Raw genomic sequence first — 22,251 nt, 5'->3', positions numbered from 1 at the left:
AACCACACCATTAAAAAATATCACGTTTAGAAGGACTCGACTCCTACTCCATTGTACATTGGGAACTCATAAATATGAATTAATCCCTTAACATTAGGATTTTTTTCTCTCTCTAGTCCTTTTCTTCTAGTAGTCCTTGATCAGAGCCGTTCTCCTTTTGAATGCTCCCATTATATTTCTACGATTTTTGTCATATTGTAGACAGTATTCCTAGTAACTCTAATAAGCCTTGAAACTTCCGTTGGAGAGTGAACCGTGCAAATTAACGTTGATACATTTATCTTTGATTCCTGTTCTTATGAGATTAACAAATATTCTATGCTTTCTAAGTTAATCAATTAGAATTCCTTGAACTTTGAATTATTTGAGAATTCCTTGAACTTTGAATTATTTGAGTGTCTAAACTTCAAGTTTTTTACCTGGTAAGTACTAATGAATGAGCTTTAATGTATATTTTAATTTTTACTATGGAATCTATTTCAAATATATTATTTGATACTTTTAAATGTATTTTGAATTTCTATCAATAAGAAATAACTATTGATACACGGATTTGTATTCTAGGGGAATCCTTTTCTTTTAAATTTTTCTTTCTTTCTTTGTGAGCCAAGGGATTTTAGTAGACATTTGAAGCAAATATGATAATTTTTTTGGGCAGAAACTTATAAATATCGTTTTCAAATTTGCATTAATTTATGACAAAGGTTGTTTGCTTTTCATATTTTCATAATTAATTCAGACTATTACCCCTCAAAATCTGTGTAGTCTTATAAGCTTGAATGATAATTTTCTTCCTTGGGTTCAAGAAATTTACATTAAAAGCCCTTTTTCATAAAAATTATCTTTCTAGCTATGATTTATGGTGACCTGTACTTTTGCCTTAAGCAATTTTGCTCAATAATATTTGCCTTAATATATAAATAAATGAGGTTTATAAGTCGTTATTTTTTATTTTTGGTTAAATTTGATGTTCTGTTTGAATTTTTTAATCAAAATATATAATATTTATAACTATAAAACCCATTAAATGTTTGTTTTCTATCGACATAATGTTGGAATTATACTCTTGCCTCATCTTATGCTTGATCATCAATCCATGTACATTTTGTAACACAAATAATCAATTATGTCTAATAATAACATAGATGTGATAAGCAATTCTTCTATTCGAATCGTAGCTTTGTTTTTTCTTTTCCTATTATACTAATGATATTACCTAGTTTCTCTCGGGTTCGAATTCATTACATAATGAGATTTTGGTATTTTGCATGTATTGAAATTTGGCTCATTATTCCAATAGAAAACAACCAGCAACACATTACAAATATTGATTAAAAATTTCTAAGGGGTCATGATTTTTTACCCAAAATAAACAATGACGGTGTATAAATCTCATTTATTTAGATATCATGGTAGAATATCTTTCATGGAAAAAAGCTTAAATGCGAAATATCCTGAATAAACACTTCCCAAACTTCAAAGTATCTTTATTTTTGCAAGTAAATAATTATATTTTTACTTATAAACATTATAAAAACAATTAACTTATAAAATAATCTTACAACCTCAGTCATACATTAATAAAAATTAATTAAAATCGATATTTAAGAGTCTCTGCGAAAGATTTTACAAACAGTTTTTTTAAATTAAATGTTTAACAAAACCCCGTTCAAAAAGTGAGGATTGCCCTATTGTATATATATTTATGTTTAATAGCTAATTCCTGTTGCATCACACTCAAAAAATACTTAATGACATTACTTTCATCGTATATGTGGATTGTAGAACTCTATCAAACTATTTCAATATTTTTAGACATCCATTTTTGGAACTAATGAATTTTCGTACAGCCGATATTGAACATGAGGATAGTAATTCATTATTTGAACTTTTCCCTGTACTAGTGTAAGGAGACATTAAGTAGCTTCCATTAATCTCTTCATCCTCAGGAGAGCATCCAGGAGTATCATGTTCAGCTCCAAAGGAATGAAGTATTTCATGTCCTAAATTTAAAATCGTCATTCTAAGATTCAAGCATTTGGGATCTTCTCTACGACGAGTGGTAATAAAGAGTGTGTTGAAACTGTAGCCCTATAAATAAAGATAAAAGTTAATATTAGGATTTATAAGTGCATAATTAATTATTTCACAATTTAAACTTGGGCATCTTTTTTTTTTTTAATAGGATGGTCATCAAATATTCTATATCTATACATTAACTATTGAACGTCTGGATAGACACTAGACACGTAACCTCGTCAATAAAGTCTTGCAAATCAATATAGGTAAAGCAAAGTTTGTCCGTCTAAATATATGAAAACGAGTCACCGGGTGAGCTGTTTATAGTGATCCCTGATGTAAATCATTGGAATATTTTTAAGCAAATAATCCCGGCATATGGATGCATAATAAAGGGACTGTGTCTGTTTGTTTTTGTGATGGGTCTTGTGTGTATATTCTTAATTTAAAAATAGAGTTACATTTTCAAATTTTAGTATATTTTAAGATTTGAATTACATAAAGACGCTGTTATGTTAAAATAATTTATTTCTAAAGACTAAAGTACTCATCTGTCATATTATTATATTATTTTTTTCCCCCTTAAACTCTGATTATTATTCATTCGTACTTGATGATAAAATACATAATAATTGATATAGTTAAGTATTGAGCGATTACATAGGAGTGGGACTATGAAAAACAGAAAGTAACACTAAGGTTTTATTGGAGAGTTATCTTTTATATTATGAAAGCAAAATTTGTCGTTTAGCCGACGCTTAATTACTCCAGGCAATGACTGGGAAATACTGCTTGTATCATAGGTGTAGCAAAAATAAATCCACTATTTTCTGATAGATAAATTTAGTAATCTGGATTTCACGTTGTTTAAGCTGGATGGCATTACAAAGATAAGATTTTGTTTTAAAAGGCCTTCTTTATTATTGCTTGATTCAGTATTGTTTAATAGAGCATCAAAGATTGTCACAAGTATGGAGAAAATCCGCTATATTTTGCAGTTTTTCTTTGATAAAAGTGAAAACGCAAGCCAAGCTGCTAAAAAGGTAAATGATGTTTATGGTAACTATACTGTTAACAGCCAATAATGTGCAATTTTGGTTTCATAGATTCCGTTACAATAATTTTGATGTCAAAGATGTCACGATCTGGATGTTCATCTATCAACAACATCGATAAAATTATGGAAATAGTCAAAGATGACAATTATTTAAGAACTGTTTCCAGTGCAAAGAGCTAAGCTTTGCATAAAGACCGTTTGAAACCACTTAAGTAAGGCTGGATTAAAAAGAAGCTCGATGTATGGGTTCCACACGAGTTAACTAAAACCGACTGAATATTCCTATGCGAATCCCTGCTTAATTGAAACAAAATCGATCCATTTATGTTCGGATTGTTACTGGTGACGAAAGTGGGTCACTTACGACAGTATCAAGCAAAAATGATCGTGGTCCAATCGCAGTGAGCCGGTCCAAACGGTGGATAAGCCAGGATTAATGGACAGGAAGATTTTGTTATTACCTCAATAGAAACGGTAAAAATCGACTTTCCCAGTCTTTTTGCCAATATGGACGAGGGTTTCTATGAAGGACACATTATGAAATTACCTTCAAAATGGCAACCAGTTATAAAACAAAACGATGCATATTTCCCCTAAATTGGATAATTATTTTTAATTTCAGTTTAACATTGAAATCAAAGAATATATCACAGGGATATCTTTTTACTAGACCTTATATTGTAAGAACAAATCGTGAACGTGGGGGCCTATTTTCCACACAATTGAGATGATCTTTCCCATCTTAAACGGTTATGTGTCGATTTGATCACTTGATTACATGGTACACAGAAGATATTAGGTAGGAAAGAAGGGGAGAGTACAGTTAGACCGCTCCTATAGCTGTGTTGGCAACAATCTGTACCTGAATAGCGTGGGTGTTCAATCTCAGGATTGGGTAGTATCGCGTACCTTGCGATGATTTTGGCACTGTGAGTGGCAGTAGGATAGAATTCTCCTGGTCTTGAAACTCTACCTTTCTTGAATTCTAACAGTCCTAAGGTATGGGAGTGTCTCGATTTTACTCCCAAACCCCAGCCAATAAGAGAACCCCACAACCTTACAGAATTCCCACTGTTGTCGTGGACTTCTATTCCCATTTAAATATTATCCCAACACCCCATCCGAACCCATTTTTCCCCCAAACTCTCCAGTCAATTAAGATAGCGATAAAAAACTACCACGGCCATCCTTCCAAGGCTGCTGGAAACCCTTATTACTATCATGTCACGTGGTAAAATTATACGGCGAACAAACAATAATCCATTTAATAACGCCACACCTTCTTCAACAAATGATGAAGCCGACGATACTAGTCTAGACACTCTAGTGATTTCTTCAATTGAAATGATTTACCGAGCAACTGAACATTTGAAGAATGATTGACTATTTTATTTTGAAAAGAAGCCCATATCGGTAATAGTTTGAAGAATAATATTTTGGATATCTCTTTGGATGTGCAATGTTTTCGTTGAGGAAAACGTGTATCAAGTAATTGGTTTATTTAAATGAACGATTTAAAAGTGTAGTCTGTGTTGTTTTTTTAGATATTAAAAGTATTAATTAAATCATTAATGAATGAAAAGGAGGAAAAATTGTTTACATTCAAGCTTCATATTGATGGTGAGGCAATTATCATAAATGTGGAAAATGTATTTTTAAAGTCCCAATTAACCTGTGTGGTATAATTTCAATACCTTCAAATTTCAGTTCCAAATTCACTGGATCTTTTAGTTTGTAATTGTTCAGATTTAGAAAAATTTATTACCTCATTAAGAAAACTGGATTTTATTTATTTTGAAACGTGCCAAGTGCTCCCTAGTGTTCTTATTATTTTAAATAACATATCTAAGGAGATATCCCGTTTTAAAAGTGTGTTTTTGTGTCTCTTTAGTCTTGAAACAAATCTTGTCTAGAAAAATCCCTAAATATCTGAAAGACGTTGGAGCTTGGACTGTCAGATCTGCATTTCAGGATCTGTTGTCTCTTTTCTTCCGTTTATTCACCTTTAACCCTCTCAGCGAGGATGCGTGAAGATTTTATACACAATTATTTCTGTGCGTATATATAGACAGTAAGTATTTTTCTTTTCTGATATCAATGCCATTATTCAATGAATTCTTAGATAATTCATTACATAATTATATTTCTGGTCTATATCTTGAGGAGGTTAGTTGTGATAGCCGTTTATTATAAATGCAAATCCTACTGACAGACCTCCTGACAACAGCTTCAACTTAATTAAGACTGAATGTCTAATGCAAAGGGTTTATGAAAAAGCGAGAAGAATATTATCGATGCCGTTAAAGAATTAATCTAAGCTCTACGTTTAGGTGGGAAACGTTTATTATCTTTCTAACTGAAGAAGATAACAATCCTGTATTTAATAATGTAAACATGAAATCTCTTGAACTGTACAATGCTACACTTCATATTGGTTTTACAGAGGAGAAAGTAGACGGTGCTTATTCACATTATGGCTTTGGCTACATATTTTTCTATACAAAAACTATAATGGACCTGAGTGCCTGTTTACAAACGCTTGAAAAAGCTTTGCCATCAAAATGGAAGGTCCCAATGGTCAAATGAAACCTGTATGCATGAGGATAAAATACATTGCAAAATTTGCACTTAACATCGGGAAAATTCAAAATTACTGCAGTCAACACTGAATTTTTTCCTCATATTAAGTTCAAAATTTTCAATGTATTTCATTCTGTATTGATGAAAAAAAACTTGGGGATTGGATGGGGAGATTTTCTGAAGTTATTAATTCATACCCAGAACCTAACCCAGATAATAGTGAGTCTGAAAAAAAGTTCAAAACTACAAGTCTGTTTGGGTAGTATTAAGGAGAAGGAATAACTTATTCTAATTAATACAGAAAGTAAGTCTCTAAGTAAAAATTTAGTTGCTAGACTTTTAGATAAATTCAGTACGAGTACACTTGAGGAGTTATGACTTCATTAAGAAGTGGAAGTTGTAATATTGAAAGACCTACCACAAGACAAAATCAAAATTATGAAAACCTTCTGGTGATATTTCTGGAAAAAATATTATTTTGTGTATATGCCTTCAATTCCAAAAACTTGCTTCAGAATCTCAAATGGCGACAGAAGGTAATGCGCAACCCCAAAAGTTATTTAAAAAAAGAAAAAAACATGATCTCCTTTTTATCCTTAATTTGCAATTCCCTTTAGAGTTTGAGGATAAAATATGAACTGATTAGATTATTAAATTTTTTAGAAACTCCTGATATTGTTAAATTATCTGACACGAGGTACAGTTTAGAGAATCACTGTTGCTTGCAAGAATGGTACTATTCATTTTCTGCGTTTGATAGGTCCCTCTTACATCCAAAAAGAGGTAATTCAATATTTGCTAAAAACAACAACAGCCAAAAATCGAATACCGTTGTTCTGATGGAAATTTAATCAAGGTCTGATGTGGGGTATCAAGCTCTTTGTCTGATGTAATTGGGGTATACTGGCCAAATTGTGACGATCCCGTTTTTTTAACGAAAAACTTTCTGCTGTTATATCACGTATATCATCCATAGTGAGTGGAAATTTTAAGATAAAGCTTAAATATGGTCGGGATTCTATTCAGCGTACAAGAAATCATCATCCTCAAGCTACGGTGTCCCTCTATTCTATTTTAAGGACCAACGGGGTTTATGACTACCCTGACATAGTAAAAGATTATAGTCATACTTTTTTTCTGTGGATAGATTTTCAGACCTGTGTCCTTTTCTCTTTAAAGGTTATCAAACGGACGCATTAAAGTCGTACAAAGTGATAAACACTAAAATATCAGCCCGTCGTGGTTTATTTATTGAATCCCCATTTCAATGAAAACAAGAAGTAAAGGTCCTTCTAAGCTTCATTCTTTACTACTGGAGGAGATGGATATGAATGATTAAAGGAGATGAGGTTTTTTTAGTTCAATATATATAATTGTATTGATTTTAAACATACATCAATATCTGTGATATGCAATTTAAGAAATGCTTCTTTCTGTAAAGACCTCAGATGTATGTCTGATAAAGAACTTTCACTATCAAATGAAAATAACAACATCATTGAGCGTCATCTTCTAATAGAAGAAATTATTGTGCTATTGATAAAAATGCAAAATTAAATAACGCCCCTGGTCCATCGGATTTTACCTTTCAATTTTATAGGAAATATATCTCCTATCTTTCTCTGATTTTGTTCTTATTTATGAAAAGGTTCTTGGTTTTTTCCCTGACGTTGCTACAGAGGGACATATCGTCTTGCTTCCAGGAAAAAAAAAAATTACTAGATATCTTAAAAATTTGAGACCTCTTGTTATATAAAATTGTTTGTACAATTTTTTTTTTCATTTGCAGGCACTAATTGCATAAACAAAGTTCTAAGCCAAATTTTACATGAATCACAATATGGTTTTATAAAAAACAAAATCACCGATAGTTTCCCTTCTACCCTACATACTCTTGTAGAATCTAACAGTAATGGCAGTGGATTTTACCAAGGACTTTGATACTCTGGCTCATGTGTAAATAATAAACACACTATAACGAAAAAGGTATGGAGATTTTATAATTCGTATGGTTGCAATTATCTTAGTACGTACTCGTACAATGATTAAATACAAAAACGAATTTGAAAATTTATAAACAATAGGGGCGGTTTTCCGGAAAATCTTCTGTCCTCAATACTTTTTATTACATGCCTTGATGGCCTAATACAAGAAATAGATGGAATAAAAAGCTTTCAGTTGCCACTGAAAATTTAAATTAGCAGTTTTTATAATGGGTTATTTGTAAAACATTGACCTCATTTTAAATTGAAATGAAAGTTACAACTTTTAGCATCTGGGAGATAAAGTAATCATTCAAATTAAAAAAAAAAAAAAAAAAAAAAAAAAAAAAAATTGTTACCCTACCCTCTTCGATTTTGTAAAAAAATGGCACAGTTGATGCCTGTCTGTAGCAAATAGCTCCTGTGAAATTTTATCATATTTCGATCAATAGTCTAGGGGATATGGTACTTTTAATTTTTGACTTTCGATAAATTTGACCAGGACCCCAAATTTTAACACCCCATATCTCCGCAACTACTTTACTAATAACGATGTATGAGCTATCACTGGAAAGTTAATAAGCCCTGAAAACCAATTTCGGTATCATTTTCAGACTTGGAATATAAAATTGGGTAATTACCTTCTGAACTATAATGCTATCTACTATAACATACAAAAAAAAAAGAGGGGAATTATTTTTTGTTCCTGCCTTATTTTCAGTCAAACTTCAAGGGTAAAAAGAAAAGCAACCAAATCAAGACGTTATGTTAGAAATGCCAGTCAAATTTTTAATTGTAAAATAATCATTAGATTTTTTTGGATCTTTATAGAAGACAGAAAAACTTAATTGAAAATCCTAAAATGAAGTCAAGTAATTAAAGTCACCCTTATGTGATCCTAAGTGAAATATTTGGAGGATTTCATTACTATTACTTTAATTATGAAGATATAATAATCCTAAACTGTTAAAAATAGTAATCCATCTCGTCCGAACATCTGGTTATTCATATCTTGCTGCCTGATCTTCTATGAAGTAACATATGTCCTTCCTTCATTTATTCTATTTGCACACCCATATTCCTATGATATCTAACTTATGCTGGAATTCTACTAAAATATATCCTTTTAAACGCCTTACAGTGGTATGAGTTATTAACCGCTGCTCCAATCTATAATGGTTCTTCCACGTTTCTCTTATCATTGCCAGTCAATTCAATTACTCCGCCTGATCTATCAGTCACCTTTATAAATAAAAGAAGCCCAATCCTTGTAAGTCCTCCAATTTTCACAACCATACTCCAAAAGTGGGCAGATCCAATCAATCTTCAATATTCTGATGAAGAAGCTGATCATGCTCAAAGAGCCTCAAGGTACAAGAGGACCTTGACTATTTAATCACAATAGAAATTTAAAAATGAGAAACTGTAGCTTTTTGTCTCTTAGTCAATATCACCAGGGCTCTTCTGCTAAGACTGGTAACTTGAGGAGTATCAACTTCTAGGGAAAGAAGACTATCGAAATCCTTCATCTCGGAACGAAAGTTGACAAATGAATCAAAAAAACAATTTGTTCTTATCATGTAGAGAAACTGCTCACCAAATTTACAGACTCAAAGAAGAAGGGTTATGATCCCATGCAAATCCATCCCAATAAAGCTTAGGACAAAGTCTTAGAAGAAACTAACCCTAAACTAAGTATAAACAGACACCAGAGATTGTAAAACCTGGAGAGAAACTTTGTGTCATTAGGTTGAAGTAAAAAGTAGAAACATCCAGCGAAAAAGAAGTATTTGATAGTAATGATAGGTACTCGACAAATGTTGAACATGATTCTGAAACTTTTGAAGAACCACCTAAATGTTGGTTTACTTCACCTGAGAAAGATACCACTCTAATTGAAGTTAATTCTGCTCTGACTATTTTGGTCAAGACGTCAGTTAAAGTACATCAACTACCACTGCATTCTAAACGATCAACAGGCAAGGAAAAGTTAGCATCAGTGTCAGAATTACTGAAGAAGAAACTTGAGATATTATACAATATCTTCTTAACAAATTCAGATTCAAATGAGAGCACTTCCTATGATTTACAGTTATTTTGGAAATGATGGGTGTGTTGAAAAGGAAATACCAGCTGTCTAAATCACATCAAGAAATAATTCAAATTTTAACCGTTTCACCGTTTAGTATATAGATGACGATGCAGGAAATTGGCACCACCAATTATATGGTAAAAAGAAGTCAAAAATGAAGTAAGAAAAAGGTGTTTTAGGACTTTGAGGTCAAAATTTGGGAAAGCCATTAGCTGATGACATAAAAACGCAATATTACCGAATTTTACGAAAATGATGAATACAGTTGTATCATGCCTGGGAAAAAAATATTTTCTGAGTGTAAAAACTAAGTATGGGGATAAAGAAAAATACCAAAAGCGCTTTGTTTTGTTCAATCTCTGAGAGCTACATAATACTTGGGAAGAAACTTACCCTGGGTCAGATTTTCCACTTTCGCGTCTCCGTCCAAAATGTTGTTTTAGCTGGGTCATCTGGAACCCAGGATGTGCATGTATTTGCAAATACCACCAGAATCCTATGCTTATGGCAGCTTCATGTTTGAAATCTCTTCTCAGTGAACTTGTGGCAAAAACCCTCTGCTCTACCGAGTTGGAAAAATGTATCATGGCCCAGTGTAAGAACTGTGTCAGTAAAACTGGACTAGTAAATTATCTGCATGAATGTAAATGATATGAAAGAAGTAAATTAAATCAAGTATTTTCAGTGGATTAGCCCTGATTGCACCTCTCTTGTCACTGAATCAAAAGAGGATTTTATCATTAATTTTTCCACCCAAATATTGAAATTGACACAACATAGTTTAAGAGGAAAGTTACAAAGTTCTTACATCAATCAACTAAAATCTACTATGAAGCCTCTTTAAGCTATTTAAGAATGTCTACTTATTGTTTAATTTATTAAAATGTGCAATTTAATGTCCTTATTTTTTCATAATCTTTATAAAATCTCATGTAAATTGTATTTTTTAACTTTTTCTCCTTTTTAAATTAAAATTATATGCAATTAAGTGAAATGTATTGTAAAAGTGATATTATATAAAAATTTGTTAAATTAAACAATTTATCTTCTCTTTTTTACATAAGAACAAAGGAAATTCATGATGTTTTGGTTTTCTAGATCCAAGTATGCTATAATTTTAATAGCCCGGCCCTGAACGAACACATAACGCTCGTATGTGGCCCACGATTTGAAATGAGTTAAACAATCTTGTTCTAAGTATTTAAGAGTTTGTTTCCTCCATTTTCAAGATAAGGATTTTGTTACAGAGAGTCAAGATGATCGTTGGAAGAGTCGAAAGAAGCAATTGTCTTCTATGGATCCTAAGCTCCTGAACCGTTATTTAAAACCGTCTGTTCTTCCAAGAATTTCCCTAATTTTCCAAAATATTTATCTACGGAAAAACGTGAGAAGACAACACTGAAAGCTTCATCATCAGCAAGGCTTTCGGATAAAAATGTATGCCTTATCCAAGGGTAAGACATTTCTTTGAAAAAGGATCTTGTGGACAATTTTGAAGACTGATGTTCCAAATTGGTGATGAAACAACTTCCAGAAAATATATATTCTAGGAGAACAAGAGAATTCAACTTTACTACTTGGAAGGTTCATCCAAAACATTCCTTGGAACAAAATTCACTGTAAGCATTGAAATGGATCTTACATTTTCATTTTTCAACAAAAATATCAGAGTTAATCCCAAAATGATTAAGTATATTAAGATAAAAAACCGATTACTTCCATAAACAACCTTCAAAATTTACTGTTCTATATGAAATCTCCAGGCTCTCCATCAATGCAAGAAATAATTTCTAATTCAGTTAATGATATGAATATGCTTCTTCAAAATCGGTCATTTGACATCAACTCTAAGCAACGAAAGAAAATATTGTTCATCTCTGAACAATTCGTCTCTCTAAAATCCACTCCAAAAATCAGACGCTTTTCTCCTACCTATTTACCAAGTTCTCTCATTTGGCACTTTATAAACAGATGCCCACATAAGGGATAAATCGCCATCACCCAAGGTGACAGTATACTTGTATATAGTCACCTTGGCAATCACCTAGCCACGTGAAAAAACTCTCATTGTCTTTTACTATGAATGATGGACTATCTTCTTCATCTAAACACTATTTATCTACAAGAGCCATGCCACTGTCTGATAATGAGAAAATAGTTGTGGGTTAAGTCCATTAAGTTTTTACAGCTCAAAGATTGGAGTTTTTTGAAGGAAGATTGACAGGGCAGGATGGAGGTCAAATTCATTTAAATGAATATGTAGAGCTATATCACGTGGAATCTCAGCTTAGCCAACATTTAATACTTTATCATGTTTTTATAGTATTATCATTATACTCTAAGCGTTTAAAATTTTTTGGTTATGATGGTAATGAAATATTAAAAAGTGTGAGCTATCTTTAGAATATTAGATGGGAGCTACATGTTGCATTGACAAAAATGTTATATGTAAACTCCAATATTGTTGTGGATGTTAACTTGAGAGATTGTCTGAATAAAATGGCTTTCGTCTTTTATTCATATACTTTTGGAACGAACAATTCAGTAAAACATCATTTCGTCCCTTTTAGACAGAAATCGTGTTATACAAGTACTTCCTACTTGAGAAAACGTATGTACTCACCAACCTTAACGCCATTCAATGCATATTTGGGACGACTCAGCATTAAAAAACGGTGACAAGAAAGCCTTATGGCAATCACCAATAGGTTTATTATGTTGAGCGAAATATGGTTGAAATACAGAATACTATCCAGGACTCTCGAGGTTACTGGAAAGTATTTTAATGACCAACGTGGAATTTGCTTCTTCTGTCGATGTTCAAAAGAAGCAACCAATCTTATTTTGTGGTAATGTTAATCTTTATCTAAAATTTATGCGGATGTTATGAAAATGGTCAGTACATTATTCAATAATTATTATGGTCAACAAAATTTAATTTTTTTTTCTTGTATGGACGGATTCTTATAGAGTTTGGGCGGCTAATTCCGAATATATGCTTAGATTTGCCACATCACATCAAGTTTTTGTGATATCTGATATTTAATATTTGGGGATGTTTACATAAAAAAGCCTATAATGATACCATTTGTTCCTGTTATGTTTGTATCTTTCTCTCTCTTTGACTCGAGTAATTAACATGTTTTAATATAAATCTCGATGTGTGCCAGCTCTTCCTATAGGAATCAATATATCCTTTATTTAATCCAATCTATACCAGTAAAACTCTCATCGGATAATATTTCTTGTGTTTCATTTGGATTTAGTAAACGTTGGAGATTATATATGAAATATTTTTTTAAATCACTATCATAGCTGTTTACAAAATCTGAACACATCTGTATAAGTGTATAAGCTAGCCATGTCTACATCCTTTACGGAGAAGAAAGTGCTGTAGCGACCCAGATATATTCTGCTATATCTGTGGATGCTTCACTTTATCACCTCAAAGACGGAACATTACTCACTTCGTTAAGAGTGTGGAGCTTGCTTATTTTAAAGTACCGCTTGGAGACCAAAACAAATAATGGGCACCTCACATAGTATACACGACTTGTCTCGCAACTCTGAGATATTGGTCTCAAGAAAAAAATACTAAGCTCAAATTTGGTGTGCCGATGATTTGGAGAGAACCAACAAACCACCTAGATGATTGCTACTTCTGCCTTGTAAATGTTAAAGGATTCAATAAAAAGAACAAGCGATACATGACATACCCTAGCATCTCCTCTGCAATACGGCCAATTCCTCATTTGGACGAAATAACTGCACCTGTTTTCACAAAGTTAGCAGATATTGATGATGAAGCACATATTTCAGTCGATGATGACGATGAAGAAGATACAGATGCAAATTACCCACCATTGGGTTCATTGTTTGGTCAACCTTTTCTGTATAGTCAACCTGAATTGAATGAACTGATTCGAGGTTTGAATTTACCTAAACAATCTGCTGAGTTGTTGGCTTCCAGACTGCAAGAGCGAAACATGCTTGCTTAGGGCACAAGTGTCACATTTTATCGTAACAGAGATGCAGAACTGACTAAGTTCTTTGATTCTGACAATCGTTTTGTATACTGCAGTGACATTGAAGGGCTTTTTGTGGCTATGGGATTATCTTCGTATCATTCAAGTGAGTAAAGACTCTTTATTGATAGCTCAAAAACAAGTTTAAAGTGTATTTTACATCACAATGGTAACATATATGGATGTATCCCTATTAGACACTCAGTCTCCAGGAAGGAGGTGTAGGGGAACATCAAAATAGTACTTGAACAATTGAAATACCTTTATCTCCAGTGGTTGATCTGTGTGGATTTAAAAAATGGTAAACTTCCTTTTGGGTCAATAAGGAGGTTATACAAAATACCCTTCTTTCCTTTGCTACTGGGCAGTAGAGATGACAAGGATCACTAGGTTATAATGGAATGACCATTGGGGCATATGTTGGTACCTGGAGAGAAGAATGACATTAATGAACCACTAGTTGATCGAAAAAAACATCATCCTTCCACCGTTGCACATCAAACTCGGTATCATGAAGCAGTTTGTAAAAGCTCTTGATCACAATGGTGATTGTTTTCAATACATATGTTCAACCTTTCCGAGTCTTAGTGATGCAAAGAAAAAGGGAGGGATATTCGACGGACCCCAGATCTGAACATTTCAAAGGGACACACATTTCATTGAGAGGATGTCCGCTGTCGAATCTCGACCGTGGACTGCATTTACTAATATGGTGCAGGGTTTTCTTGGGAACAAGAAAAACGACAATTACCAAGAGATTGTGGATGAACTTCTTCATAGTCTACGAGAGCTCGGGTGCAGAATGAGCATCAAACAGCATTACTTACACGGTCACCTGGACACGTTTCCAGACAACCTTGGAGATGTTAGGGACGAACAAAGTGAGAGGTTCCACCAATACATTAAAGTCATGGAAGACAGATATCAAGGTCGTTGGGACTCGCATATGATGGCTGATTACTGCTGGAGTTTGATGAGGGATCATTCAGATGCTCTACATAAGAGGTTGTCATCTTAAAGAAAGTTTACCCAAAAAATGAACTAATATGTTTGTCTACAAACAAAAATACACAGTTCCTGCATCTACTAGTTTGATATAACATTCTATGTTTGTAATAATATTGAATTTTGTCAAATATGTGTTAGTACTTTTATGTTTTGTATTTTTTTAGTTTTGTATGTTTAAACAAAATTAGATTGTTGTATCTTGTATTGATAAATAAAATAAAATCATTTAATCAGCCTATAGTTCAAAAGCCTCATGTGATAACTAACAACTAGTGACACATTGAAATCAGCAGCCAATATGCAAATAAAATAACAAAAAAACAAAATGATGTATTACTTTTCTCTTGTGAATTAAGGATTTTTGGTATGTGTTGTAGTATTTTTTCATCACTCCGTTATTCCAAAAATTCATATAATAGGCAAAAACTAATGACAGATTTGGAATCAGTAGCCAAAATGGAATTAGATTCATTTTAAAAACCCCATGCAAGAAAAATTGTGTTGGCCATTGTAACAACTGGGTAAAGAAGATTTCCTCTTTACTTCAAACAATGAGAGAGTTGATGCAATTATTATTAAAACGCAATATATAGTCTATAAATTAAAGACATTAAAAGAAAACAACCTCGGTTCTTCTCTTGTCTGTTCCTTTACATGAGTCAATTTTACGTAATTATCCCAAGTACAATCCATTTCAGGAATTTTGTATGTTTAATATTCTCCTCAATTTGATTGGGTAATTTTGCCTGAATATTTGGATATTCTAAGCTCTTAACTACGGGTTCATTTAATTATTCCAACGTATCTCCAAATAAGTATCTACTCGAAATTCCACTTCGCTGAGCTCTTTTCACATTGTTGTTATGTTATCTTCCTCCATCATATTCTCTTCTGAGGATTCTTCCAAAAGACTACAAACTTGTTCTTTTTTTCCTGTTATATGTAATAACTGTAACTTTTAAAGTCCGATTGATTTTATTTGGGTACAAATTTCATTCTTTTAATATATTTTTTAATTTTCAGATTGTAACTCAATTGATCTTTTCTGGACCCCTCGATATCTTCTTATATTGGATAACATGATATATCTTGATATCATATTGTGTTCTTAGGAATCCACGGATCTATCCTTATCCTCTTTAATGCTCTTCTTAAATTACCGACTACGCCATGTAATAATATTTTAGAGTAAGGCTCCAGAAGCTTGCTCCATCGTGTCTTTATGTAGCTTTACAATTCATTATTACTTCAGACGATTATCCCAAATGAATATTTTATTAGTACACGTGATAGTGATATATATATATATATTAAAAGTATGAAATACATCAATATATAATAAGCCTCCCTCAGCCTCGATGGTGGTGTTAGCCTTCTGTGCAAATGCCCTGTCCTCCTGTAGTAACACAAATAACATCTGAAAATGTTGTTGTCACCCATGGAATTGACTTTTTCCTCAGGATGTCAATGTAGTTTGCTGTAGTAAGGTGGTACACAGTTGGGAACCAGATAAGAGGAGCCACGGTGCGTTCAGATGCAAAAAGCCCAACGACATAACTTCTTGGTGGTTGTAAGAATCATTCTTATGTCCTTGCCATTGCTTCTCGCAAGGAAACTTCCATTCTTCCTGTTCTTGTCTCTGCCACGCTCATCCCTGCAGGATGGAGTGACGATATCTTATCTATGTTGTCTTTTTCCGTGCTCCTCTTAGACTGGAGAGAAAAATCCAGATAATAAACAGTGCAGCTGATTCATCATGGAATCCTTTGTTGTATCTCATTTCATAAAAACATGATGGGTAGTAGAGTATCCGATCCACCGCGTACTTCCACGTCAGATTAGAAGAATCCGGAATTGTGAAGGTGAAGACGGATTATCTCAAAGTGAAAAAAACAAAATGCTCTAAATTCTACATTCAGAATAGTGTGACCTTCTCTCAGCTTATCCGTTATCTTACTTCTAATGTTCGAAAGAGTTTATTCTATGGCACGTGTTTTTGTTAGAGTGAGACATATGTGACGATGCCCCAAATAAATTATAGGAGTAACTAATTTATCACTTATTCCTGCTATGTTAAGCATTATGATTTTGTCAAATACGTAGTCTGCAAAAGCATGAATAACTCTGTTCAACTATTTTCCATAGTTCTTTCAAGGAGGATTGAAGGATATGCATCCTGAAGATATTTGAAATTGCGAAATAAGTATATTTCCATCATTAGAAATTGAACCTATGATTATCTTGTTCCACCATATAGGTTGCTCCTATATTTATACGAACTTATCAACATTTTGTCAGCTTCCTCCTTAAAATTCAATAAAAAAAACATTCTCATCATGGGCTGTGATCATCCTTGTGATTATTTTTCACTTATTGTTCTCTCTTTAAGAATAAAAAATTAATAATAATACCTTTGGTGAATTAAAACAATTCTTATCAGATAGATATTACAAAAAGAGCTATAATTTCATATTTTTTAAAGCTCTGCCTATCATTTTCTTCTGTTCTTTTGATATGTGTTCTTTCAATCCACATACAATAGGGTGTTTCTCATTTAGATTTAGTTAAAATGTCTCGGTTGCCTTGTTGAATCCCGTTTCTTTTGATATAGTTTGACTTTTTATGTTGGATTATTTTTACAAGATGTTTTGATATACTCTAAGAAATATTAATGTTGTTCTGAGAAGAAATATTAATAATGTGAATTACAATGCACAATATTTGAAAATAAACCCAATATATATATAACGTGTTGCCGCAATGATCTTATAATTTACCTTTTTTTTCACTATAAAACATTAAGAGTTTTCATACGATATTTTCATTTTGTTCAATAGTTAAAAATGAGAATTAGTTCTTTTTGATTAAAAAATACATTTGGTAAATTGTATGTCAAATTGAGCTTTGTTTAGAGGTAGCTCCACGGAATTAAAAAATGATAATTTATACTAAATTATCATATACATATTCTATTAATTTATAACTTTTTAAATATAAAATAATTTATATAATAAAAATGATTATTTCGACATATTTGTGAAGCTTTATTATACAATGTAAATTTTATAAATGGGTATTAATAAATGTTTTTTTTTGAGTAATATTTCTGAAATACTGAGGTAGCTTAGATATATATTTGACGCGTTTGATACTCTTTAATGTCTTGTTATAACAATTGATGCTACAATTCGTCAGTTGTTAAGGATCCACTATATTATTTTAAGAGGGACACAATTTGTTTTGCTTCATTGATAACTTTAAAAGCATCAATTATTTCAAGGGATTTCTTATAATGATAGTTACATGGTAATAATTTTGGATTGTTCTTTAAAAACACTTTTGGGAGGTTCAGCATCCAAATAATATTGTTTCTCTTGTTTGTAGAAAAGTCTTATATTTGTTTTTGGGGATTTTCCTTTGAATTTTGATATTGCTTTTCCTTATTGTTTATTTGAAATAATATTTTCTATTTGGATGCCAAACTGACTCGACTATCAAATAGAATCAAACCAACAAGCTCTTCAGATAAATAACATTAATGCTTATAAAGTTTTTGAGATGCCGTTTTTGAAACTTTTTTTTTTTTGGATTTTGGAATAATTATGTATTGATTTAATCATATTCAAATAATTAAATGAAGAATGTGAGGCTGTAAGTGTAAAGATTTATGCATTTAAATATATTCGCTGGATAAAAGTACAAATATCCTCGATCCTCTTTCGATTTTAACGTAAACTACTAATTAAATTTTTTACCTATACCACACTTCAGTCAAACACTTAGACGACTGTCGTACATTGGAAAGGGTGACATAAATTTAATTCCACAGTTTCCAAATTCCAAAAAATATTTATAATCATCTCTTGGAATAATTCGTTGAAGGTGTTTGTAGGTGAAATTGATAATTTTTTCTCGTTTATCTATAGTATGATTTGCTATCTCCCAATTTACAATACCAGGCTCAGAATTAGTGTCGTTTGCCACCTTTTTGGAATATTTTTAAGTGAAGAGAAGAGATATCTCCCATAAATGCTTTTCCCCTATAAATTGATAATTCTTTAATTGTAATATTTGATGATTCCTGAATACTCTTTTGAATTCAAAATAATTATATAAGTAAAAATCACAGAGCCATTTGTGATAAAGGCAATTTATTTCCAGTAAATTGTGTAAGAAATACACCATTAAGATATAACATAATTTCATATTGTGTTGATATTTTAAAGTGTCGGTCTTTGAACTTTAAAATTTACACTACTTTTTTTGAATAAACTATGATCTAATTTACCTTTTCTAGTATTAAAAATGTTCCAATAATATATCTCTTTTCTATCTTTGTTCAAATTAGCATCCGACAAAAAAGTATTACGTAGTATTTTTCGTTACTTAATATTCTTCATTATTATGAATAATAATTGTAGACTGAGGATTGCGCTATACCAAATAGATTAAAATTGTAATCAAAAACATTACAGATGCTTCATTTAGGGAGATTTGAATTATGGGACATTTATGAAGGATCGATAACTGGTACTAATTATACCATTCCAAATTAAGGACAGACACAAACATTTCATATATTTATTAGTTTTTTCTTTAACTATTTTGCATTGTAATTCACATTATTAATATTTTTCCCACAAATACATTAATATTTCTTGGGGTAAATTTAATTGTTTTGAAAATATTGTAATAAATAAAAAGCTGTATGTTGAACTATTTTCACGATAATTGAAAAAGAAGTCACTTTAAAAAAAGAAAATCTATTATTAAAACTTTGAGGTCGATGAACTACCTCTAAACACTGTTCAATTTTGATCAAACTTTGCCAACTGTATTTTTTTTAATGAAAAGAAACGGATTTCAACCAGGCAACTCAGCCATTTAAAAAATCTAAATGAGAAACACCCTACTTTATATGGATTGGGGAGAACACATATCAAAGGAGCAAGAGCAGGACCAAGAGAAATTTTTAAAACCTGATATTCTTCGCAAACTGTTATCTGATCAAAAAATAAAACCAAGCTTGATTAATTCTGATACATTTAATTTAATGAAATGACGTTCAGCCTCAATTAAAGTCTGTATAAGAAGCCGAAATCGCGAGAAGGCCTTCACCACTTTGTCACTTGACAAAGTCTGGATTTTTTTTTGATCCAACTGAAAGTTCGCCTTTGGTGTTACAGGGGTTTGGTTGGTTTGTCATTCTATTACGCCATACACAAAAAATCTATTGGACTCAGACTCAGCAAGTTTGGAGGCCAAAAGTCCGGTGTGATAAAGTCGTCAAAATTTGAATTTTTTTTCAAGGTGTGGTAGGGAGCTGAAATCTGCTGCCACATGTAAGACATCCCATTGTTGACCTTGTCGATCCAGGTCTTCACTGTGGTCCCTGACAATTAGAATATTGTCGTTCTCGGTGCAGATTCCCAGGAGGACTCCGTCCCTTTTTGGGACATCTAATTAGTCAATATATTCAATTTTTTTTAAATGGTGCAAGGTTAAACAAGATATCATACAAAAAAATAATCAGCTGCCTGAGTGCCTACTTTTGTCCAGGAGAGTGCACCAAAATTGCAGCAAAAATAGATTGCGCTCCCTGTAGCTTCTTCCCGTATCACATTCTTTAAGTACTTAGCAGAGAGATGAGTATCTTGGTATTAGAAGGGTTATTTCATTGTTTGCCCATCTGCAGATGGGAAAACTATCAAAGAATCCTTACATAGATCAAACCAATCTGTATATGGCATAGATCGGTTGATGTGAATCACTATAATAAATGTAGTGGATTGTGAGCAATTGTTAGCAAATATAGATTTAAAATATTAAATTTGTAAATACTTGTTACCGAAACTATGAAACACAGAGATACACTTTTGCATACTAATTTAGGGTCCATATAAGTCCCTTAAACCAAATAAAGACTATAAGCTATATAAAATTATTGTGTATCGTAGTACATCCAATAAATTTGAATCCAAAGCCGATAATTGATTTAAATATGCCAATGAAATACTGTGCTCTATGTATAGACGTACCGATAGCGACCTCACGCAATGTACCTAGCGTCTGTCCCATTTTAAATAGGGAAAAAAGAGGGGAAGGAAAAGGGAAGAAAGAAAAAAAAGAAGTAAATAAGAAAAAAACGAGGAAAAAAGGAAAGAAAAATAAGAAGTGGAGAAAGAGAAGAGGGGGATTGAATACAAAGAAAAGTTTTGTAATTTGAATACAACCACTCACACACATATATCGGGTGATTAAAAAATGTTTCTTTATCACGCGGTATATGTATTGTCGGGCTTAAAATAGGCTGTGACGTCCCTAATGTCAAAGCTCAGATACGTCTATAGATGTGTGAAGATAACTATATATAAAGGTGATGCAACAAGGATCTTCTAAGGCAGTCTGGTTGACGTTAGCTGACGAAGTGACGTCACTATTGCGGCAATTCAGATAATTCCATTCAAGTGAAGTGTATTAATTTGGATCTGTTTAAAAAAATGACATCATTTAGAGTTTCAAAGCGTTTCCTTAGAAAAATTTGATGCTCCAGCGTCTTTGGATCTCAGTTGGTATGAAAAAAGACCCAACTAATATTAAGAATATCAAGATTTGTGATAGGCATTTTACATCCAATGATTTTGAGTGGAATCTCCAAGCTGAGCTTCCTGACTTAAAAGCCAGGAAGAAATTAAAAAGTGATGCAGTTCCCTCACTGTATATTCCCTTTGCCTCTCCCAGTTCAGACGAACCCAAATCCTCTAAAGATAAGGAAACTCGCGAAAGGAAAGAGTTTGTGAAACAACTATTGGATGCAAGTAAGGTCCACGAAACCAGTATGGACTTGGAAACAGGAAATTATAATAAAGGGCTCCAGGAAATTTGTAGCGGGGTAATTGATTCCTAACAATAGTACTTGACCAAAACGCAAGGCACTCAGATTTTCGTTTACAAAGGAAAAAGGATTCCAGTGTGAGGAAGCAAATGGGCCTTTTTTGGGAGTGCAAATGCAAAAAATTCATTGGCGAAAAGGGAATTGTGTCGGTACAAAACCAAGTGTAAGTTACAAAACTCAAATAAGTTTAAACAAAATTTAATAAAGACAACCCAAGAAAAGAGCCACTCCAAAGTAACTATAGCAGATATATTGATCGTCTGGGCGGTGTGCTTATATGATTTTTTTTTAAAGTTGAGATTTTTTCCTTTTTTGTTTTTTGTTTAAGCTACTTTTCATGTTAATACCACATATTAAAAAAATATATAAATGGAGTTTTTATTTGGTTTATAAAAGTTATTTATTACTTTTGTATATACATTGCAAAAACATTTCTGCATTTAACATTCGAAATTTAAATTAATAAAAGTAACCATGATAAATATTAAATATTTTTTTTTCTTATGGTTAAAGTATCAACTGTTGTATTTAACATATTATATAGTTGATCAAATAATCAAAAGACACAAAAATGAACTAAGCATTTACTAGTT

General features: G+C 32.3%; 1 protein-coding gene across 1 annotated transcript in view; it reads right to left on the bottom strand.

The window, feature by feature from the left end:
• Window positions 1-1,797: 1,797 nt before the first annotated feature.
• The window catches only part of LOC121132476 (uncharacterized), a 207,265-nt gene continuing 186,811 nt past the window's right edge, over window positions 1,798-22,251 (bottom strand). Inside the window, exon 6 of the mRNA XM_040727882.2 lies at window positions 1,798-2,091. Within this exon, the coding sequence (XP_040583816.2) occupies window positions 1,798-2,091 (294 nt within the window). The remainder of the gene's footprint in view (window positions 2,092-22,251) is intronic.

This window comes from Lepeophtheirus salmonis, chromosome 2 (assembly GCF_016086655.4).
Source record: "Lepeophtheirus salmonis chromosome 2, UVic_Lsal_1.4, whole genome shotgun sequence".
In the NCBI taxonomy this organism is placed as follows: Eukaryota; Metazoa; Arthropoda; class Copepoda; order Siphonostomatoida; family Caligidae; genus Lepeophtheirus; species Lepeophtheirus salmonis.
Note: the sequence above shows the minus strand (reverse complement) of the source record. Positions and strands in the feature narration are given on the sequence as shown.